This window comes from Epinephelus lanceolatus, chromosome 18 (assembly GCF_041903045.1).
Source record: "Epinephelus lanceolatus isolate andai-2023 chromosome 18, ASM4190304v1, whole genome shotgun sequence".
Classification (NCBI taxonomy): Eukaryota; Metazoa; Chordata; class Actinopteri; order Perciformes; family Serranidae; genus Epinephelus; species Epinephelus lanceolatus.
The window spans coordinates 37,110,402-37,132,991 of record NC_135751.1 but is presented as its reverse complement, the minus strand read 5'-3'; the positions used below and the strand labels follow the sequence as shown (position 1 = coordinate 37,132,991).

The 22,590-nt window shown below is 40.2% G+C and overlaps 1 protein-coding gene across 2 annotated transcripts; it reads left to right on the top strand.

The window, feature by feature from the left end:
• The first annotated feature begins 436 nt into the window (after nucleotides 1–436).
• Nucleotides 437–21,400, top strand: csf2rb (colony stimulating factor 2 receptor subunit beta). 2 transcript variants are annotated; one of them, XM_033644250.2, is made up of 16 exons: nucleotides 437–570; nucleotides 3,930–4,012; nucleotides 4,175–4,328; nucleotides 7,709–7,826; nucleotides 8,353–8,534; nucleotides 8,640–8,794; nucleotides 10,799–10,943; nucleotides 11,239–11,371; nucleotides 11,465–11,619; nucleotides 13,600–13,733; nucleotides 13,850–14,024; nucleotides 15,376–15,472; nucleotides 16,475–16,541; nucleotides 16,666–16,745; nucleotides 16,912–17,071; nucleotides 18,232–21,400. In XM_033644250.2, the coding sequence occupies exons 3-16, from the start codon at nucleotides 4,223–4,225 to the stop codon at nucleotides 18,619–18,621; spliced, it is 2,097 nt and encodes a 698-aa protein (XP_033500141.2). In that variant the 5' UTR covers nucleotides 437–570; nucleotides 3,930–4,012; nucleotides 4,175–4,222; the 3' UTR covers nucleotides 18,622–21,400. The 2 variants fall into 2 exon arrangements, with proteins under 2 accessions (XP_033500141.2, XP_033500142.2); XM_033644251.2 differs by lacking the exon at nucleotides 437–570 and adding an exon at nucleotides 577–712.
• Nucleotides 21,401–22,590: the final 1,190 nt, after the last annotated feature.

Below are 22,590 nucleotides of genomic sequence, written 5' to 3'. Positions count from 1 at the left end.
GGAGGTTTCAGCCACATGTGGCAGAGCTAAAGGAAATGTGCTGTTATCTCAAAGCATGAGGTTCATCAACCACTGATACTTGTTTTGAGGCAGATCTTGAGCAGCCACATCATGAAACCAAAATATGTATCCTCTGTGACACCAGAGATCCAAACTGGTTTGATTTATGGCTTTTAAACAGGAAATGTGAAATGGATGTCTGTTACAAGAGGGGCCCTGATTCACCAGAGCATCAGATGTACTTAACTTTTATTGAGCCTTTGTCATTTCTGTTATCGGATAATTTTAAGTGTTTCTGTGTTTATATACGTCGGTACGTTCTGACTTTCTACAGCAGCTCCAAAATAATTCAAGTCTTCAAATCAACATTTGCAAACCAAACCAAAGAGCTGACTGTGCATGAAGGTCAACATGACATTAAGTGTCAGAGTGGACAGAAAGGGGAAACTGAGATCATCACAGAGGAAACTCCCACAGAGTTCTCGACAATCTTCATGAGGACTCAGCTGACAAGAAGGAAGCAACACTGAGAGACAGACAGACCGACCAAAGGAGTCTTTATCATGTCAGGTAGGAGGCAGATTTACTGGATATGAAAGAAAGTCTTGCAGGGAAAGTTATGTCACACTGATTCTCACATGAATCAGTGTGTCGTTTCAAAGCTTGAACTCGTCTGAATCTGTAAATATCACCAAACAAGAAGAGTTTATGTGTAAGTTCAGCTCTAATTCCACAGATATGATCATCTGAAAGGAGTAAGTCAAAGGCAACTAGACTTTGTTAGATGTAATGATTAAATGTGTTGATGACAGGTTACATGTTGACATCCTGTGACTCAGACCTGACTTAAATTACAGTGAATTTTCATCAGACAAGAGTTTTGTAACTCTGTAAACGTAGCAATAATAACTGTGTTGCATTAAAAAGCTGATCATATCACCCAGACACCAAAATCAGTGTACATTTATATCATTTTATGATAACAGGACTTCTCAGGTGCTTTACTGTCACTTTCCATCATGTGCAGGTTTTCCACGCATCTGCTCGTATTTGGGTTAATCTCAGTTTGCCTTTGAGTTCACCCGTCTGATATTTTTCATGTGAGCGTCACTGTGAGACGTGTCGTCGTGCTCGGCTGTGTGGCCACATCACCATATTATTTGGTTTCAAAGTCAGTGTTGGATTCCCACATTCACCTGAAGGGGCTGTCCCCACAAACCTGCTACTTTAAACAGCAGCTACAGAGGAAGAAGATGAGTCTGTTATGAGCGACCCTTAAAATCCCCCCTCTGGTTTATCGTTGTTTCCCTGCGCTGAAATTCTCACAGCTCTCCTTTATTCTCTGTGGGCTGTCTGTTGATGTTATTTCTTTGACTACATATTTCCTGTTTTATTTGAAGATACTCTAACTTTAAAAGGCTACAATGGTGTGCCGTAGGATTTAGTGATAACCACACATTTTATTATTGCAATATTCAACTGGGAGTATACATAAAAGCTATAAATGAATTTCTAACTGTCTGTATCAGTATGTTGTGTGCACCCATGTTCTTGGACAGAGGCAAACTCTAGCTAGAAGATTTAATTTAATTTAATTTAATTTAATATGGGGCGTCGGTGGTTTAGTGGATAGAGCAGGTGCCCCACGTACAAGGCTGTTTGCCACAGCGTCCCGGGTTCGACTCCAGCCTGTGGCCCTTTGCTGCATGTCATTACCCCCCTCTCTCTCCCCTTTCATGCTTAGCTGTCCTATCTATAAAGGAAATAATGCCCAAATAAATATTGTTAAAAAAAAAATATATCTAATCTAATCTAATTTAATTTAATTTAATTTAATTTAATTCAATTTAATTCAAATACACTTCACGTGGACCCTATTTGTTCCTGTTTGTTCACGTGTGGGAATTATTAGTGTGTGACACATCAGAGAAAAAAAAAAGTCCCAAAAAAGCACATGTTAAAGAAGCGATTGTGTGCAGATATAAATACAGGTGTGCCTTAAGATTTTGGCCCTTTGGTGTGACTTGGGCACGAAAAGTTTGAAAACCACTACCTTAAACTACTCAGACGCCATGTTCTGTCTGTAGTCATCATCAACTACGTTCGAAAAAAGAAGAGGTTTTGTTATTTGTTTCTCTCACCCTTTCCTGTCACTCTGAACTTGTACAGTTAAATAAAGGCTGAATAAATAAACAAATAAATATCACATTATATTTGTATGTACCTGAATTATTTTTCTTGTATGCTCTTTGTGCATATATATGTATAGCATATCTTTATATATCGTACAACTTCAATTAAAAGCCTAGTCCCAGTTAAACACCCAGTCCCTTTTACCAGCCCAGTGTGGCTACAGATTTACCTCAAATTATGTGACTCAGCTACCCTGTAAGTTATTCATATTCCTTTAGTCCTTAAGGGTCCTCAGATCAAAAGAATTAAAGGGGTTTTTCATAAGAATGAACCCAACTTGTGAGGATTGTTTTAACAGGATAAAGTGGTGTTGTGTTGGTATGCTGAGTGCCGTAACTCATCCTCTTTCTGATGCGCTGTCAGTCAGAGCGAGATCAGATGAATGATTCATAACTGATAGATTGTCTGAAGTCTGATTTTACACGTAATATTCATACTGGTTTAAATAAGCAATATGATTGTATTTCCTGATCTTTGCTGAGCAACAGTTTTGTGTTAAAGGTATTAAAGGCCCGTCCCAAATATAAGCCTGCTGAGCCCGGGCAGATATTAGCCCGGGCTACTAATTTACAGTATTCATGTATTTAAAACTGTTTTTAACACCTTTTTTACCACTCTCTTTTATTTATTTATTTATTTAGTTAGTTAGTTATTGATTTGTTATTGGTCGTGTTTTCATCATTACTTTATTCTGCTTCTTGTATCTGCTTTTATTGTCTTGTAAAGCACCTCATAACATCTGTTTCTAAAAGTGCAATATAAATTAAAAAAAAAATTATTATTAATTATTACTATTTATTTTAAAATGACAGTAATTGTTTAATTTATTAGAGATATAATAATAAAAATAATAATAACAATAATTATTATTATTAGTAGTAGTAGTATATTATTTATTATGGTTTTTAGAAGCTGATAAATGATGAATTTTTTGTTAATTTCATGGTGCAGAATGGATTATTGTCCAGAAATGACAATGTTGTGTTAAATAAGCGTGGACACAGATACTCAAATTTACAAGAAAAAGCAAATTTAACAAAACAAATTAATAAACAATGAAATTACAACAATAAACAAATAAAAAATATCAACCCTAGATTTGCAAATCTCTCCAGAGCTACTTTGAAAATGTTTTGTTTTGCAAGTTTTTATGTGTCACTACACTTTGGCTCAGGTTTGGTTAGGTTTCAACACAAACAGCACTTTGCTAGAGGTTGGCAAAGATCATGGTTTGGGTTCAAATTATTTCTTGAATCATGGAAACTTAAATCACACCAGAGTTTGCCTGAATCTGAGGTTACCATCTAGACACAACCCAACTTAATGGAAACAGAATTTGCATCATAGTGGTGAAAAACTGGATTTTATTAAAGGGATTATATCCATTTGGCACAAAACATTTAATTCTAAAATGTGCATAAAATAGGCGCAAAACTGAAATCAATTACACTGCACTATGTCATGTTGGATCAGCATTCTATTAACGACCTTTTGCAGCTCACTTCCGTTATATTGAGATTCACTTCTGTCCCAAAAACTTTAAAAAACAGCCTTTTCTTAGAAGTTTTAAGCAGAAGTTTTCTCTAGAGCGTGATCTGTGCCAGGCTGCGTATATTAAAGCAGAGTAGTAAAGCCACTCGTCTGTGTCACCAGCATTTGGTATTTATTTATTGATGTGTTTGGTCCCCAGTGACAGCGTGTGTGTGTGTGTGTTTGTGTGTGTGTCTTTCTCTCAGGGCCTGTGACATGTGAGACAGAGAGATAAGAGGCAAGCGGATGTGAGGTGACATCCCACAACAAGCAGACACTCAAAGAGGAAGTGAGTGCTGGGTCCTGTGGTCATGACTCATTTCTTCACTATTTCTAGTAAATGAACATATTCCCCCCCCCCCCCCCCCCCCTCCCCGCTGTCTGTTTATGCACAGCTGTTCGCCTCGTGTGCGATCATCTGAATGATGTTAACACTCAGTAAATTTTACAGAGACCAGCTCAGAGAAAAAGGCGCACCTGGCCCCATGTGTCACCAGGAATGATGCCTCTCTTCTGGGTTGTGCTTTGGTCAACGTTTCCTCCTCTGGTTCTCCTCTGTGGTCAAGATTGTTGTCGCGTCCATGAGAGCAGCAGCTCACAGAGCGGTGAGTCTCCACAGTCATGTTAATGTTTTAGTATTAAATCCTTGAAAATTGTCTGTTTGAATATTTCAGATTATAAATTGAATCATTGCTGAGCTGATTCTGTACATTTTGGGATGTTTTTCCATACTATCTCTGTGACACATCATATTTATATAAAGACGTACAATCACTAATGGAAGGTATTTAAGTGCATTTACTTTAGTATTACTATTTTCTGCTACTTTATACTTCTATCCACCACAATTCAGAGAGAAACCTGTACTTTTTGACTCATTAATCCAACTGACTGTTTCCAGTTAATTTGCTTGTTTTGCAAATGATAATAATTTCCCATACAAAACATGTTGTCAGTCTTTGAAATGGGATCGACTGTTCAGTGAAAAAACAGTTTAAGACATCCCAGACTAGATAGATAGATCCTTTATTGTCATTGTATGTTACACTTTGTTGGAGCAATCCAGTTGGCAGCATATAAATGTTTGCACATGCACCAACACACACTCGCTCATCGCATAATTCCACTTATTTCCAAGTCCGTTATGGCACCTTGGGTGGGTGAGGTGGAGGGTGGGTGTCACAAAGGCTTGATGGGGGAAGCCGATGATCCTCTCAGCCGTCTTGACAACCCACTCCAGGTATTTCTTTTCAGCCGCAGTGCAGGTGGCGTAGCACACAGTACAGCAGCATGTTATTATGCTCTCAATTGTACAGCGGTAAAAGTGGATCTGAAGTTCCTGAGGAATCCTGTCACATTTCAGGGTCCTCAGAAAGAACATTCTTTGCTGCTGCTCTTTTGATGATGTGGGAGGTGTTCAGACTCCAGCTATGTGCACCCCCAGGAACTTAAAGCTTGCAACTGTCCCTACCTCTTCCCCGTTAATGTACAGTCCACTGTGATGAGTTTATAATTCAGTTTTATATTTTTATGGAGAGTGAAAAAAAAAATTTGTTGTAGCAATACTTGAGTCTCATTTCATTGCAACTTGTGTCTCAAGAATGAGATGTTTCAAAACACTCTTAGGTTTCAGTATTCTTATTGCACAAAGGTTTTTAAGACAGAGATATCCTCATAAGATTGAAGTCGTTAAAGGAAATGGCCACTTTAGAATGAAAATACAGACAGTACTTAATCACCCTCATGCCAACAAGAAGTCCAGTGTAGTGTTTTTAATGCACAAAACTCATTCGGGGTATTGGAGGATAACAGCCAGCCGGATTTTTCCATACACTTGAAGAGCATGGAACCCGCATTTTGAAAATGTAATAAAACTCCGCTAATGCATTTCAAAAACATCAGAATGGCTCGTTCGTCGTAATCAAAGTGCCCTGAAGTGGCATGCAAAATTGACTTGAAAAGACGTAATTTACCCCACTTTTATAGCATCATTTCTCACCGTGGTCAGTTAGCATGCCCTGCAGGCGTGCTGTGTTTACACAAAAAGGTCAATTATGGTGTACCACAAGGGTCTGTGCTTGGTCCCATTCTCTTTACTATTTACATGCTACCCCTCAGTTCATTAATCAATAAATACAAATTAGGTTCCCACTTTTACGCAGATGATACTCAGCTCTACATATCCACCAAGCTTGACACCTCTCATCAACTGATCCATCTAGAACAGTGCACACAAGAAATCAAACAATGGATGTCGTCAAACTTCCTTCTCTTGAATACTGAAAAAACTGAAATGTTAATCCTAGGTCCAAAGCACATCAGAAACAAATTCTGCAATCTCACCGTAAACTTAGCTGGTTCTATCATTTCACAAAGCCGCCGTGTTATAAATCCCTGTATTTTATTCGATCCTAATCTCTCCTTTGAAGACCATATTAATAATATAACAAAAACAGCATATTTTCACCTACGTAATGTTGTCAAGATTCGTCCCATTCTCTCCATGACTGATGCAGAAACACTGGTTCACGCTTTTGTCTCATCCCGATTAGATTATTGCAATACACTTTTCTCTGGCTCACCAAATTCAACCATTAGGAAACTACAACTCGTTCAGAATGCTGCTGCCAGGATATTAATCAGAACCAGAAAATTTGACCATATCACCCCTGTTCTCATTTCATTACACTCGCTCCCTGTACACACTAGATCGGACTTCAAGATTCTGCTTTTAACTTATAAAATATTACACGGACTTGCACCATCCTACTTATCATCTCTACTTACTCCACGTTTATCAATCAGGCCTCCACGATCCCATAATGTCGGTCTCCTATCCATCCCCAAAATTAATAAATCATCAGCAGGTGGTAGGGCCTTCTCATACCGAGCCCCTCTCCTCTGGAACCGCCTTCCCATTCAAATCCGTGAACACACCTTTTTGCATCTACTTTTAACATCACTTAGTCTCTGTCCTTACATACTACATCATGGTCATCTACTACTACTCAGTCATTGTGCGCATCAATTTATCTTTAGTTTTTTATATATACAAGTGCCAATGTTATTTTTGTTTTTCTTTGTTTTCATTTTGTTTTGTTTGTTTATTTTGTTCTACATAGTCATTTCACTTGTTTTTATATATTTTATTTGTAATTTGCTTATGTGTTTTTATGTACAGCCCAATGAGGCATTTTTTGACTTGACTTGACTTGACTTGACTTGACATGGCAACTCGCATGAGGCTAGCTGATGGCTAATGGTGGTGCTAGTTCTTGAGGCCATTTCCTTTAAAGATTAAATGACCCAAAACTCAAGTAGTTAACTGAACCAAAAAAGCCTTAATGTCTTAATACTACTACAATATATATGTAAAATGCAATGTAAATGCATTTTACACAAAAGAATCTCAAACTTTTTTCCACCTCTGGTTAAGGCTTTGGTTCCTGACCAGGGGTCCTGACCTCCACTAGGAGTTGTCAAGACTTCACACTTGATTTTTAGTTGTGTATAAACTGACTTATATCAGCAATTCATTCATTTCTGGAAGGAAAAATGAAACCGTTATAAATGAGATAAGATACAGACTTTAAAAAAACAACAACAACCTTACAGCACAAGGGCACAGTGAGGGCCTGAACACGAGCTACAGTCACAGAGCCATCAGTCGCTGCTATACAGCCTCATCCTGCATCACAACCAAAGACCTAATAGACCAATGGCAAGTGTCAGGGGGAAGAAAACACTGAGTTTGTCCCAAAAAAAAAGATTAGAAGTGTGTTTTAAAATAAATGATAAAAAAAATACATAATTTGTGTAAAAAGTTACTACAAATATCAGGAAAATTCATTCAAATCGCTCATTTTACACAAACTTCCTGCTGTTATTGCGCTCACTATTTGTGTAAATAGTTGCAATCAATGGCAAATAAGAGCAATTTAGCAACTGACCAATTACCAACAACACTTCCTCTTCCCTCTGTCAGTGTCTGTGTTGCTGAGATCCTTAAAATGCTACAATGACTACGAGTCCTACGTCCACTGCTATTGGAGGGAACGTGGAAACACGACACCGCAGCTCTGGTTCAAGAAGGGAAAAAACAAGTAAGAACAACATCAGGGGGAACAACAACCCAAACGCCGAAATAACTGTTGCCATTGTGCATTTATGCAAACCAGAAATATGTCACATTTGTATGTTTTATATGAAGTGTGTAACATTTCTTTACACTTCAATTGTCAGTGTTATGTTGTGACAATGCTGTTGTTATCATGTTAGGTTTAGGCACAAAAACCACTTGATTGTCGTTAAGAAAACATCATGTTTTGGCTTTAAATACCTGATTTTGTCGCCACAACCACAGCTGGATATGTCCCAACCCCTATGCTCACCTTTGTTTCCCATCATCCCTTTCTCCTCCTGATGAGAGACGTAGCTGATATACATAGCATCTGAACTTATTCCTTTAGAAATGTTGATATGATACACATAAAATGTACAAATGTGACGTATCTGTGGTATGTTTGGAGGCTGGCTGGTTGTCAAGACTCAGGATATAATGAAGGATTATGAGCAATATATCAGTGTGTTAAGTGTTCTGTCCCACAGCTCTGTGTCGTGTCGTTGCAGGGAGCAGTGTGTGCCTTATGGCACTAAAGAACAAGATGCAAGTGGCCACAGGACTGTGCAGTGCAGGTACAAAACACGTGCATTTTCCATCGGCATCGAACACACCGTCTTCTTCCTCAAGGACAAAACACAGAGAAATTGCTCGTCTGTCCAACACAAGCGTCTGGATCTTTCTCAGCACTGTGAGTTTATCTGTCCATCATAACTGTGACATTTACTGTGATGATAACGATAGAAATATTCAGAAGTGTCATGGCTTGAGCTCTGTGTGTTTTTGTGTTGTGCAGTGAGGGCACGCCCACCAATGAATCTGTCCATACATGATGGAGGTGATGGAGGTCAATGGCTCAGTTGGTCCAGCCCTTACTCCTCGTCCTCCACCCTGAACAGAAACATCACATATCAGCTCAGCTACAGGACAGATGGACAGGACAGCTGGACGGTCAGCATCACACATAATGTATACATACCATAGATGGTGTAAAGGAAGTGGACATAGTCACTAGGAAGTCACCCATTGGTTTCTGGACTATCGTTTCCTTACGCCAAAGGTGACCTGGCTACAGCGTATAAGGTCACTAAGCATAGCAAATGCTAAGTTACTAGCTAACTCAAGCTAACTAGCTTGGTTAGCAAGGTGCATTTGTAATTAATTTAGATGCTAATTTTAGCTTGCGGAAAAAAAGACTTAAGATAAAATGTACTTACTGGGAAAAAAAGAACAGCCAACTACGTATGCTTGATTTATAATGGACACATCCGCAAGGTTCGCAAGGTTTTCACCCGTCCGCGTTTTGTAACTACACGAACCTGGATGTTTCGGGGAAGTAAGTTTGCGAAAATATCAGTTTGCCATGAAGAGAAACACAGAGTATAAAAGTTCCAGGTTAAACGTTTTGTCGTAACGATTCCACGTCATCTTTCATCTGTATACGACCGTCCATTCAGAAAGCATAACTGAGGCTTTGGAGTGTCTTACAACTGGACAAGATTGTTTAGGCACCAAAAAAACTTAAATGAACTGAAAACAGACTGTTTCTGTAAATAGACGCACTTGTATAGCTCTATAACTATTCAGTAAGCATTCACACGCTCTCACACACTGATGGAACAGACATCGGGAGCAATTTTGGGACCAGCTTCTTGCCCAAGGATACTTCAACATGCAGACTGGAGGAGCCGGGGATCGAATCGTCGATCGGCGGTTTGAAGACAAAAACACAGACAACACCCAAAACCAAATTAACAACTATTTAAATGTACACTGTCCCACGTTGCTGCACCTCTGTCCTTAGTGACAGGTTGTCGTGGCAGTGACTTGTCAGTCACAAGGTAGTCACGCCGTAAAGCATACCCTGCTTTATCGTCTATTTTACTCTAAATGGGACCATAATTTACCAAATGGACACCGTGCTGTATTGAAGAAGACTTTAAAGTAGCGACTGAGGCCATAAACACATTAGGAAAATGTTTACTGAGGGAATAAATCAAATAAGAAGACAGATCATTTTCTCATTGACTTTGTAGGTTTCCAATCAGTGAAGCCATAACTTGACACTCCAATCGTCCCGTTCGTCTTAATCCACAAAAGCAAAAGTCCACAGGACTTTAACTGATTACTTCAAAACCCAGAGATGGTACAGAAACAATCTTTAATTTCCAAATCCAAAAATATCCAGAAAGAAGAGGAAAAGAAAAAGGTACCAGATATAAAAGATAGTAGGTCAAAAAAACTGTCTGGCTCCACTGTGATTAACTCTCTCAAATCCAAAAACTCCCCCTACTGATGAGAGTTTAAAAAAGTGGCATTAAAGGTACAATACAATTATAATAATAATACCTGTATCTTAAAATTGCATTTAGGCTCCCACAGACTTGTATACAATCAGACTTATTTCTGCAACAAGTGTTGTCACCCTCTGCTGGCCATTAGAAAAATGCATGTTTAAGGCACTTGAGCATTGGCGTCACTTTTCAGACGCCGAGGCTATGTCCACTTCTTTTATACTAATACACACTCTACCAGCTTTTGACCATGTGACAAACAATTGTTGTTGAAATCATGAAGTGGGTTTTGAAAGTTTTTTAGAATCTGAGAAACTTTTGTAAGTCTACGAATTTCTAAAACATTCTGCTATATATTTAGTTATGATAACAAAATGATGACAGTGATATGGCTAGAATGCTGATGTTTAGCAGGTCTAAAATCTACCATGTCACCCATTTCAGTTTATAGCATGTTAGCATGCTAAATGTCACCATAAAAACAAATAAGACACTCCAGACCTATAGCTAGCTGCTAATGCTAATAGGTGTATTTGATTCTTTAAATCCCGGCACACTGACACAAACACAAAAAGGTTACTGTTCCAAATATTTCTGTGATCTTGAATTCAACATTCTGTAAGCCAGAGCTCTCACACATTTCTTTCCGTCCTCTGTACAGTCTGAGGAGGTCACAAACACCAGCGTGAAACTAGAGAAGCGATTGTTGCTTCAGGGTCGCAGGTATAAAGCCAGGGTGAGGGCCCGGGTCAGCGTGGGTCAGTGGAGCGACTGGAGTCCTGTGGTGACTTGGCACACTGAAGAAGGTGAGTCAAAGACAGCATTCAGTGTCATTTTAAACCTTATATGCGATTATATAACAGCCACTATGGATCATTTTCTGTACAAACTTGTTTCAACTCTGAAATTTCTGAGTGAAACCATTTGGCTCAGATATTTAATGTACTGGATCATTTGAGTCCAGAAGGGTCTTCTGATACAGACACTGCTCCTTATCTTCTGTCCTCACATTTCTAATCTTTTCCCTCTGTCCATTTTCATGGGAAAAGTCTGGAGCTTTGCAGCTGTTGTTATTAACTCTCTTTCTCTCTGTGGCTCTAGACACTGGGCACTTTCCCAGTTTGCACTGTGTGCTGGGCGGAGAGAAGGAGGTGGTGTGTAGCTGGGAGGTGAGCAGAGAGATGGCTCACTTCATTACCTACCAGCTGGCATGTGGACACAGCCAGGATGCAATGTAAGTCGACAATACCACCTGGCTGAGGCTGAAAAACTGCATCCAGTTATCATTCATTCATTCCTCTCCTCTCCTTTTAATCCCTGCCTTCAGGTCTGAGAGATGCTGTGTGAACCAAACCGTCAGCCCTGACCTCAGCAGGGCAGTGGTGAGGTACAGCTGCTCGCTGACTGTCGCAGACCCTGCACATCTACTCGTCGAGCTCCAACCAGCACGCAATGCCAAGAGTTTTAAGGCCGACCAACACAGTGAGTGGAGACGAGACAGAGGGCACAACATTGTAGAAGAGATTTTGTGTGTGTGTGTGTGTGTGTGTGTGTGCGTGTGTGTAAGGGGTGGGGGTGGGTCTCTTTGAGCAGAGTAGGGAGCAGAGATAACGCGTCGTGCCAAATTAAAAACACACAATGGTGTGATAAAACTGCAGAGAGCTGTGCAGAGCAACTGTGATGTGATTAAGTGTCCCCACCTAGTGTTTGAATGACACTACTGCATCCCTGTTAGCCAGTAAGATCATGGTTTGGTCATTAAACCACTTACACATAACACACTTGTCCAAATATTCACCAAAAGACAAACAAGACTCTTTTCATGTCGTCAGTAATAACTAAAAAAAGTGTACGTCTGCTTTTAAAAACTCTACCATCTAGTAAGCTGTTAATCACAGCCAACCACACAATGAAAGAATATAAATTAAAAAGAGCCATATTTATGAATTTTAATGTTTATTTTAATTTGAGTTATATTTATGCTAGTTTATAGTACACTTACACTCAATAATCTGGCACCTCACCATTTAGGCATTCATACACATGACTTGCTGCTACAAACTTAACCCTGTTAGCAATGTTTAACTATTTTAATTATTTAAAATGTCCTGTACATAAGTATGTTGTTTCATTGGAATAAAAATTGTAACCAGTCATCTAATTTATAAAATATTTAAGCAGGCATGTTGTTGCAAAGATAGAAGAAATTATATGAATAAATATTTCTTTTATTTCAGTTACGTGCATATGGAGAAACAAAGATTATTTCACATAAATTTTCTCACAGTCAATAACCGAAAAAAGGAACAGGCTGAAGCCCCAGGGTTAATCCTATCCTATCCTATCCTATCTTAACCAAAGGATAACCCAGAACATCAGCAATGCCAAAGAAAGGAAATAAATAAATAATTAAATACATTATACTCTAAATTATAATCCTCAATTCTTTATTATAATCATTTTACATTTTAAGGGTTTTTAAAAACTACACAATTTCAAATCAGCACTGAGTCAATTCCATAACTTGACTCCTAACACTGAAACACATCTGTATTTTACGTTGGTTCTCACTGTACATTTTTAAATTATAATTTCCTTCCCATAATTTAAAGGATCTTTGAATACAGACAGGAAGGCTTCTGTTCCCAACTAGAAGAAATATTTCCAATGATTGATGAGTAGATTCACAATGACCTGCTTTATGTATTTCTCTAAGAGCTCTTTTGTGAAGTCTAATTATAGGGTCTATATTTGTTTTATATGCATTTCCCCAAATTTTAGCACAGTAGGACATGTATGGCATTACAAGTGGACAGTACATTATATACAAACATCTCTTATTCAACAACTCCCTAATTCTAAAAAGAACACCAGTACATTTAGACATTTGTTCTATATGTGGCTTCCAACAAAGTTGATGTGTTATCATGCCCAAAAATGTTGTTTCATATAATCTTTTAATTAATTCTAATTTTAAATTCAGTTTTAATTCAATTTTATATTTGGTTTTATCTTCATTTAGTGATAACTTATTATCAGCAAATCATTTTTTCAACATGATCAGTTCCCTTTCTACTGTTTTTAATGAGTCTTTCATGTCATCACCTGAACAAAAAAATCAGCATTTGCATCATCAGCAAATGTTTCAAATATCAATGTCTTAGATACCATAAAAATATCCTTTAAAAAAAAAAGTATAAATAATTTAGGTCCCAATACCGAACCTTGTGGAACGCCACAGGGACTCTCCTATTCAGGATGAGAAATACTAAATGGATCCTTGAGGGGAAAATTATGATCCCCCTTCATTGTTTGATTGATTGTTTTGTGACTGTTAGACATGCATAGTCACTTCTTGATTGTATCAAAGCCGTGAAGGACATTTCTTGATACATTTTTAATCCAATCCAATCCAATAAAAAACGTTTCTTTCATTAAGTTACAAATTGTTTTGTTGTGCAGTTCGTCCCAACCCACCAAGGCAGGTGAAAGTGAGGCAGAAAGGCAGCAACTGGATCGTGGAATGGACTGAGCCCAGCACAGCTTCAAAACTCAGACTGAACTATCAGGTGTGCTATTACAGGACACAAGATCAGGTGAGACACTTTTATATTAGTGTTTTTCTTTCTGTCCAACTGTACACCTGTATTACAGTCCCTTCATACTACCCACAATAACCCTTTCATTGATTCTATTCGCATTCCTTTTTAAGGGATCTTCCATCTTGCAAAACATTTCTGAGGGGTCCATGTCCCTGAGCATTCTGGGAGCTTCTCTGGCTCCATCTGAGAGCTACAAGGTCAAGGTCAGGTCACTGGTTTTTCCTGCTCACTACAAGGGAATCCCCTCTGAATGGACCGACCCTGTGGAGTGGACCTCGCTTAAAGGTACTTTACAATCGCAGCATGCACGAATACATGCAGTGCTAATACATTCCACATGTGTGTGATCTCAAACAAACATTCAGAAACAGAGTTTGGGGAATTACTTTTTGTTATTTATTGCATTTTATTCTTCTCTGGATAAAGTATCCAGTTTATTCAGAAATAATAACATGAGCCAAAAGTCAAGAGTGGTGATGTGGTAAGAAGATAGTTTTGTTGTAGTGGAGGATCAAGACGGGGCTGATGGCAGGGAATGGAGTCTGGTGGCAGCAGAGATGATTGAGACCAGGGCTAGTGTGAGTGTGGAAAGGGGCAAAGTGTGGAGTAGTTTGGCGACTAGGAGGTTGCAGGCAGGTAGGACAGGAGACAAGCATTAGGACAGGCAGGTGGGTGAGGATCCTGGGACACAGGAGAGACAACTGAGTCACACAAAACACAGGGACAATAATTCACTAGTGACTTAAGTTTGCATGTTTTCACAATTGGTCCTTTTCAGCCCTCATAGCAGACTCAGAGCAGTGACTCAGCATTTTTTGCACATATGTGAACACTCTAAGAGAACTCAGACCCCTCTGAAGCAAACCGAACTCAGACTCAGTTCGGTTCGCTTCAAGTCCGTTGCATGGTTCACTTAACCTGTGCATTGTGACCACAAAGCGCTCCAAGTTTGCTTTGCTCTTTGCCATTGTATTTAGCCCTCTAGATCACATGCTGTTGCACTGGGACACTTGAGAAAATATATAAAACCATGTTGGCCTGTAACGCTTGGACGCAGGATGAGGAGTAGTTTTGTCCAAAGAAAGTTCTGCATGTCTTCAGATGTGGAATGCAGAATACAGCAACAGTCCACAGCACAGAAACACTAAGGTTTTCCTCCAGAGAACTGAGTCCTCTTTCAAATGAGTCCTATTTCTGTTGGTCCACTTTTTGGTGCACTTTAAGAGGACTGAGTTCAGTTTGATTTAAAAGGACTATATGTAAAAACACCCATTAGCTGGCCTGAAGGGTAGCTGCCACTGTGTTTGAAATGACTGTCTTGCAAAGAATGGTTGAAGAGCCGGGGTAGATATACTGCATGCTGATGGGCTGATGAGCTGATAAGCAGTAGGTGAGCAGAGTGGAGGTGGTGATAAGCCGATTGCAGACAGGTGAGCCTGATGAGCAGAGCCACAAGCCGAGAATAAGGAAGAGAGACCACACCACACCGGGACACACACAGAAAACACATGAGAGAGAAAGACAGGGGAGCACTGAGAACACAGGGAGGGTACCGCTACTGTCATTGTACCACATATCATCAATGATCACCATCATTCTCAGTGACATCATAACTTGGTTTTCTGTTCCCTGACAGCCGCCTGGTCCCTAACAACCCTGATATATTTCACCATCAGCGTATTAGTGGCTGCAGTCTTCCTCACACTCTATTGCACCATTCCAGCCTGTCAAAGGTACTTTTTCATGTCATATTTGTGCATCTTCCTTTTCCTCCAAACTAGAGATTGCCTGAAAAGTTAAAGTCTTGTTAAATCAAGTAAAATGTCTGGACCCACTGGGTGTCAGTCTGACAGCGATAAGCCTCTGGGGGCGAGGGCCAATGGGCCTCAGTGCACAGACATGAAAAATGGTGCGTTGGTTTTGTACTCGGAAGTCGGAAGTGGGAATGACGTCACCTCCGAGTTGACAACAGTTTTTTGCATTCTAGTTGACGATGGTGGACAAGTTGGGAAAAAACATGGACGCCCGCAAGAAAGCCTTTGTTGCCTTTGCACTTTCAGAGACAGCTTCAAAACCATCATGAACTCCAACTGATGAACGCTGCAGATGACGCTGACCTAATGTAAAACAAATAAGATAAAACTGCTATAAACAGTACAGAGCGTTTACTCACTATGTATGTGACCGGCAGCCATCTTGAATTCGTAAGTCGGGGTTGATGCGGTTGCTCTGAGTTTCCGAGTTGGAAATCCAATCTCAGGGTGCGTTCAAGTTTAAACTTCCGACTGGGAACTGGGAACTGGGAATTTCCAACCTCTGAGTACAAAACAAACGCACCAATAGGCCCCACCATTTTTCCTACGTATAGGACCAAGATACACAGACTTTTATCTTTTGGGAATTTTTGGGTTAAGATATATATATGATTCTAAAAAAGCTGACGCATTTGAATACTGATTTGGGTGTCAAAAATACCATGGCAACAGTAGATGCTCCAAAGCTTCGAAGCATTTGGGACAGTCTTACTAAAAACATTTTAAAAAAAAATTTAAGCATCAATGTTTTCACTTTGCCCCTACATATATTTACCTTATGGAAATGTTTTGCTTTTTTAAAACATGAAAGAAGCACACTTCACCATTTGACATTTTATTTACATGAAAATAAATAAATGACAGGTGTGTTTTCAGTCATGGATGATAAAACTTTTTGCATGCTATCTTTTGTACAAACAGGAAGGTGGTTATGTGGGTGGACTCAGTTCCTTCTCCAGGCAAAAGCAAAATCCTGTCTGAGCTCAAGGTGAGACTGATTTTATAGTTTGGCTGAATTATTCCCATTTCTGCTGTGCCAAGAAATAATTCTGCATATTTATGGATTTGTCCAATTGTATTTTCTAATGTGTAAACCATGATGTATTTTCCAGTCTGCCACCAGCCGGACCCTGGTGCAGAGTGAGAGCACGTCCATCTGCAAAGTGCAGCATTTGGACAGCATATCCACATGGTAATAAGTTTCACACTCAACATTACCTAATAAATGATATTAACATATTTCTTTATCATGAAGGAAAAAAGGAGGATGTTTGGATGCAGCTGCAATAATTTAGGAAAAGCATGAAAGGATGAATAACTGATGATTCCCTGCTCTCTCTCTCTCTCTCGTGCTGCAGCTCCTCAGACGTTTCGCTGTGGTCAACTAAGGACACTGAAAGACAGCTTCTGGAGCAGGACGAGGGCTGCTGGCAGTGTGACCCGCCCTCTCCTGCTGAAAAGGTTAACGTCTCTGACACGTCCTCCATGAGCTTCAGTGGGCCGTACATCTTCTGTCAGGTCAGTTACTCACAGTCAGTGGAGTTTGTCAGGTATCCAGGTGAATTTTTCAAACAGTATGCTTTTGTGTTTTATGTCAGCTGATATATGTATTTATAAAACTGCCACAGATATTTGAGTGCCTTTCATGCAAAGATCTGTAGATGAACACATGTCTTAAAGGAATAGTTAGACATTTTGGTTAATAAAAAATAATAATTCGCAAACTTGCCCGCTTTAGATGGAAAGAAAACTGTAAAAACGACATGTTGAGGTTTTACGTTAGGTTATGTAACAGACGATTTCTTGGCCAGTTTCGGGACAAGAAATGATGCATCACATCACCCTGGACAGAGCCAAGCTAGCTGTTTCCCTTCTAGCCTTTATGCTAAGCTAAGCTAACCGACTGCTAGCTGTAGCTTCATAAGAAAAAAAGATGATGAACTATTTTGTTAACGTGTTAATAGCAGTAAAAGGTAATGCAAATTCCTTTTAATGCCACCAATTATTTTTACACATGTACCTTCTATAATTATGACCCTCCGCCCACCCGTTTGGGAAATCAGGAAGCGATGCAGCAGTAACATTACAAGCAGAAACAAACCTCCGTGAGCAGAAATGGATAAAGAAAGGCATCTTTTGAACAGCAAGTTCAGCTTTAAAGCTCTGCCATGATTCTTTAGGCAAGACCGACGTTATTTGCATTTACTATCGATAGCGGAGTTACCACCAGAGTACGTTCGGCTGCTTTAAAAAATGGGAGTGTTTAGTCAACCTTTACGAGTGTAAAGTTAGACACTACATTGTGTTATAGCATATTTGTCCACTCCCATGTTGATAAGCACATTGAAAACTTGAAAAATATCCCTTAAAGGTACATTTAGAACAGATAAATAATGTGCGATTAATTTGCAAATAATCATGAGTTAACTAAGGACAATCATGCCATTAATCGGGATTTAATATTTGAATCATTTGATGGCCCTTTAAATGCTATATCATGCCTCAAGTACTAGAGAAATATAGTGAGAACAAAAGCAATTCAGGCTGCAGACTTGCAATAGGATCACTCCAGCTTTGATACAGCGATCCACAGCTTAAAACAAATGTGGTCTAGGGGCGTAAAGTGGAGGGACCAGCCGTAAAGTTCCACACTGAACTGCATTGTTTCTATCTGACAGTCATCAAGCCGCAAGTCAGTGGATGTCCAGTGTGCAGAGAAAGAGGAAGAACAAGAAACACCATCAGATGACTCCCCGACTTCCTCGGGGACTTTCACTCTTTATGGTGAAGGTTATGTTTGTCTGCCACACCGCAGTGTCTCCAGGTCCACGCAGGATCTTGTGTCTCACAGCGACGCCAACACCAACAAACACAGGCACGACAGCGCTGAGCAGGACCGGCAGTGTCCAGATAAGTTGGACGTCCAGCCAGCCCTCAGCGAGCCCACCAGCAGTCACCACCCTCCAGCATATACCTCAGGACCTTGCTCTCCCTGGCCTCAGGAGGGCAACGTGCAGGCCTCGGGGTACTGCCACCTCCCCATGGCTTTCATGAGAGCAGCAAAGTGATGTGCAGCATGCAAGCTCAGAGCATCTCAAGGACAAACTGTGAAGCTTTCTCAGCAGAGATTAAGAACAGTTAATCAATCAGTATTTTCTTGTTTTATTATAAGCTTTTCACTTTATTCTATGCTAAGTGTGCTTCCATGTGAAATGTGTTATTAATGGGTTTTTACACATTAAAAAGAAACCACATTGCTTGGTTTCATGTCTTATCAGACCTAACATCAGGTTGGACGTCTAACCAATGGAGGGCAGCAGTGAGCTGAGCCTGGGAGTGCAACGCAAGTAAATCTAAGGGATGGACTAAATAACTCTTTGTCTTTGAGCTTTTTTTGGAAACTTCCTCGCACATTCCAGCTCAGGATGATATAACAGGAGCATCCTGCGATCTAATGCAATGCAATACAACAGCTTTGTTTAAAGGACTACTTTTGTTCAGTCCAGAATATTTCATTTAATGTTCAAAGAGATTCTTCATTTCTCCAGAAAAGGAATCATTTACTGCACCTTGTACATTTCTCTAAGCATGTACAGAATGTGCGTGTCTGAACACAAACTCTTAAAGCCTCTGGAAACCCAAATCCACAATAGCCTTCTAACTATGTAATTTAAATTGCATAAATTTAAATTGTAAAACAATTAGAAATCTGTTTCCATCCAAATTCGAAATATCTGTCTTTTAAGTTTTTGTACATTCTTGAAATTGGGTTTAATTTGGCCGTGGTTATCTCTGAGATTTATTAGGCAATAAATTCCAAACCAATCATAAATCATCAGTCAGTTGTCTCATCCCGCCCCCCAGTGGCAGCGCAACAAAACCTTTCTGCTCCAGCTAAATCTGCCTTTTAGTCTGATGTTTAGAAAATACAGATCGTAAACTGGCTGAACCGCTCGGCTGCGACCCAGCGGAGGCTCTGCCTCCGGCGGGCTCCCAGCAGCACTCGAATCAGGTTGACTGGCTCCAGAGCCCGGACAATCCGAGCCTTTGCAGCTCATGGAGCTGCAGGAAGAGGCGGCTTGTGAGCGGCCGGGCTTGCCCCTTGGGCCCGGTGCCCGCGTCGGCTCGCGGGGAGGGGACGTAATGTGCACCCTTCCTCACCCCTAACCCCAAGCAGTTAGCTTTGCTACGCATAAACATATCCCCAATCGCGGAGGTGATGCTGCAGGAAACAACACAATTTTAGCCGGAGGGGAACATTATTCGAGGCGGGCCAATACTTCTACACAACGCCAGAGAGACGGCCAGCCGGCACCGGTCTCTCCCGCTTTGACGGTCGGTGTGTGTGTCAGAGTAAAGACATATTTAATCTGTTAAGACTGGATGTGTTTGAATGAAAAAGGCTATTATCAGAAAAACGGAGCAGATTTATGTTTTCAATGAAAACGTATCTCAATGAAGAAAGGCAAAGCGCTAGCCTCCCGTTGTCATTCATCTCAGCTAACGGCCCGGGCTCAACCGGGCACGTCTGCAGCGCGAGTCCGTAGCAGCTCGCCCCCCTGTTAATCAATTACAGCGGCTCCACCGGCAACGAGAGTGGCGCGACAACTCTCTATTTAACGCGGCTCTTCTATTGTTTATCCGTGACACTGTGTCCGTGGCGGACATTTGAAAGCGAGTAGATGACAAACAGTACAGTAAACTTGTAGATAACTCAAATATATGTAATAACTTAGGTGGAAAATGCTTTACATTTCATGCAGCCTACATGCAGCCTCTCGGCTCAGCAAACGGTAAACAACCCCGCTGGCTTCTCTACGTGTCGCTTCCGTACGCAGTCAGTGGAGCCCAAATGAATACGCCGCAATGTAACATTAATATGAATCACGAAACATTTTGAAACTTACCAATCAGTGACCACCTGAAAGGAATCATTTTCAGCTTCTGCTTCGTCCTCTGAATCATCAGAGGGCTCAAACATGTACAGCTGGATTAAATTTGTGGCAGCCATTGCTGAGCCAGGGAGATGTCAATCAAATGAGGGAGCTGTCAATCAGAGCGTTGTCTGCCACGCCCACTCTGTCCTGGCAAGTGGTCTAAACAGCAAAATGAGCTGTTTTTAAACCAGGTTTTCTAATAGTTATTAATGGTTATTTTCACTCAGACTTTTGTGGATGATTAATGAGACACTCGACTTTGATATAATATATGCATTTTTACCATTTCAAGCTGTGTTTCCTAAGGCTTTAACTCTTTTACTTAAATTTCCTGCGACTCACAGCTGGTGTAAGAAGCAGAATTATGTAAACTGCATTTCATGGGAAAAGCATGTAAGTTTATTGATACCATGTTCGCTGTGGTTGTGTATGCGTGTTTGCACAAAGGTGTGTGAGTTAGGACCTTGTTGTCAAGGCTGTAGCCTATGTGTTGCTGAATGTACCTGTACCTTACATATATAAAGGATGTTGATGAGCTGATGCTATCTTCTGTGTGGCACTGTTAAATGACAACAGAGACATTTGAAATGCCACTGATAATATGTTAAAGCTACCTTTAATACATGAGACGTGCCATCTTCTGCAGGTATGTTACTTTTATTATCGATCTGTGTTGATGTCAGTTGTTGATCATAAATGAGATGCAAAGTTTGCTGCACTTTTGTATAGTGATATGGTTTTAAACTTGTAAAATTGTGTATATGTTTTATGGCACAAACATACAGTTTTCAGACTGGCTGTCAAACTGCGTGGCATATGTTGACAGTTTATTAGGTACACCTGGCTAAAGCTAATGCAGCTTACACAACTGTCCTACAATAAATCCTACGGTCATGAAGGTTATAGTGTAGTGGAGTAGTTTTGCGTTGCTATGTGTGGTATTTATTCAGTTTTGGGAAATTACAATGTCTAGAAAGCATCAGTGGCTGCAGCTGACAGGGACAGCTAACAGCAGCAGCAAAGCTAACATCAGGACTTCATCTGTTAAAAGCCTCCCGTTGTCGGATACGACATGAAACTACTCCAGTTAGCTCAATCATGTTGTAACTAAGACATCCGCTGGGAAAAAATATTTTTTTCACACACCATTTATTGAGTTACTGAGTTAGTACAGACACCACTAACGGCTAACAGCTAACAGTTAGCCCAGCTAATCTACGATAACCATGTTATTAATTACAAAACATGCACACAGAAATAGTAATGTTTGTTAAATCTTTGTGTTTATAGACTTTACAAACATATATACAGTACAGGCCAAAAGTTTGGACACACCTTCTCATTCAATGCGTTTTCTTTATTTTCATGACTATTTACATTGTAGATTCTCACTGAAGGCATCAAAACTATGAATGAACACATGTGGAGTTATGTACTTAACAAAAAAAGGTGAAATAACTGAAAACATGTTTTATATTCTAGTTTCTTCAAAATAGCCACCCTTTGCTCTGATTACTGCTTTGCACACTCTTGGCATTCTCTCGATGAGCTTCAAGAGGTAGTCACCTGAAATGGTTTCCACTTCCCAGGTGTGCCTTATCAGGGTTAATTAGTGGAATTTCTTGCTTTATCAATGGGGTTGGGACCATCAGTTGTGTTGTGCAGAAGTCAGGTTAATACACAGCCGACAGCCCTATTGGACAACTGTTAAAATTCATATTATGGCAAGAACCAATCAGCTAACTAAAGAAAAACGAGTGGCCATCATTACTTTAAGAAATGAAGGTCAGTCAGTCCGGAAAATTGCAAAAACTTTAAATGTGTCCCCAAGTGGAGTCGCAAAAACCATCAAGCGCTACAACGAAACTGGCACACATAAGGACCGACCCAGGAAAGGAAGACCAAGAGTCACCTCTGCTTCTGAGGATAAGTTCATCCGAGTCACCAGCCTCAGAAATCGCAAGTTAACAGCAGCTCAGATCAGAGACCAGATGAATGCCACACAGAGTTCTAGCAGCAGACCCATCTCTAGAACAACTGTTAAGAGGAGACTGCGCCAATCAGGCCTTCATGGTCAAATAGCTGCTAGGAAACCACTGC

Bases quoted from the DNA above. Each gene is read 5' to 3' on its own strand.
- csf2rb (XM_033644250.2), top strand. From the start codon at position 4,223: ATGATGCCTCTCTTCTGGGTTGTGCTTTGGTCAACGTTTCCTCCTCTG. The intron at 10,944-11,238 runs GTGAGTCAAAGA...CTGTGGCTCTAG, and splicing joins GACTTGGCACACTGAAGAAG to ACACTGGGCACTTTCCCAGT. The intron at 11,372-11,464 runs GTAAGTCGACAA...CCCTGCCTTCAG, and splicing joins GGACACAGCCAGGATGCAAT to GTCTGAGAGATGCTGTGTGA.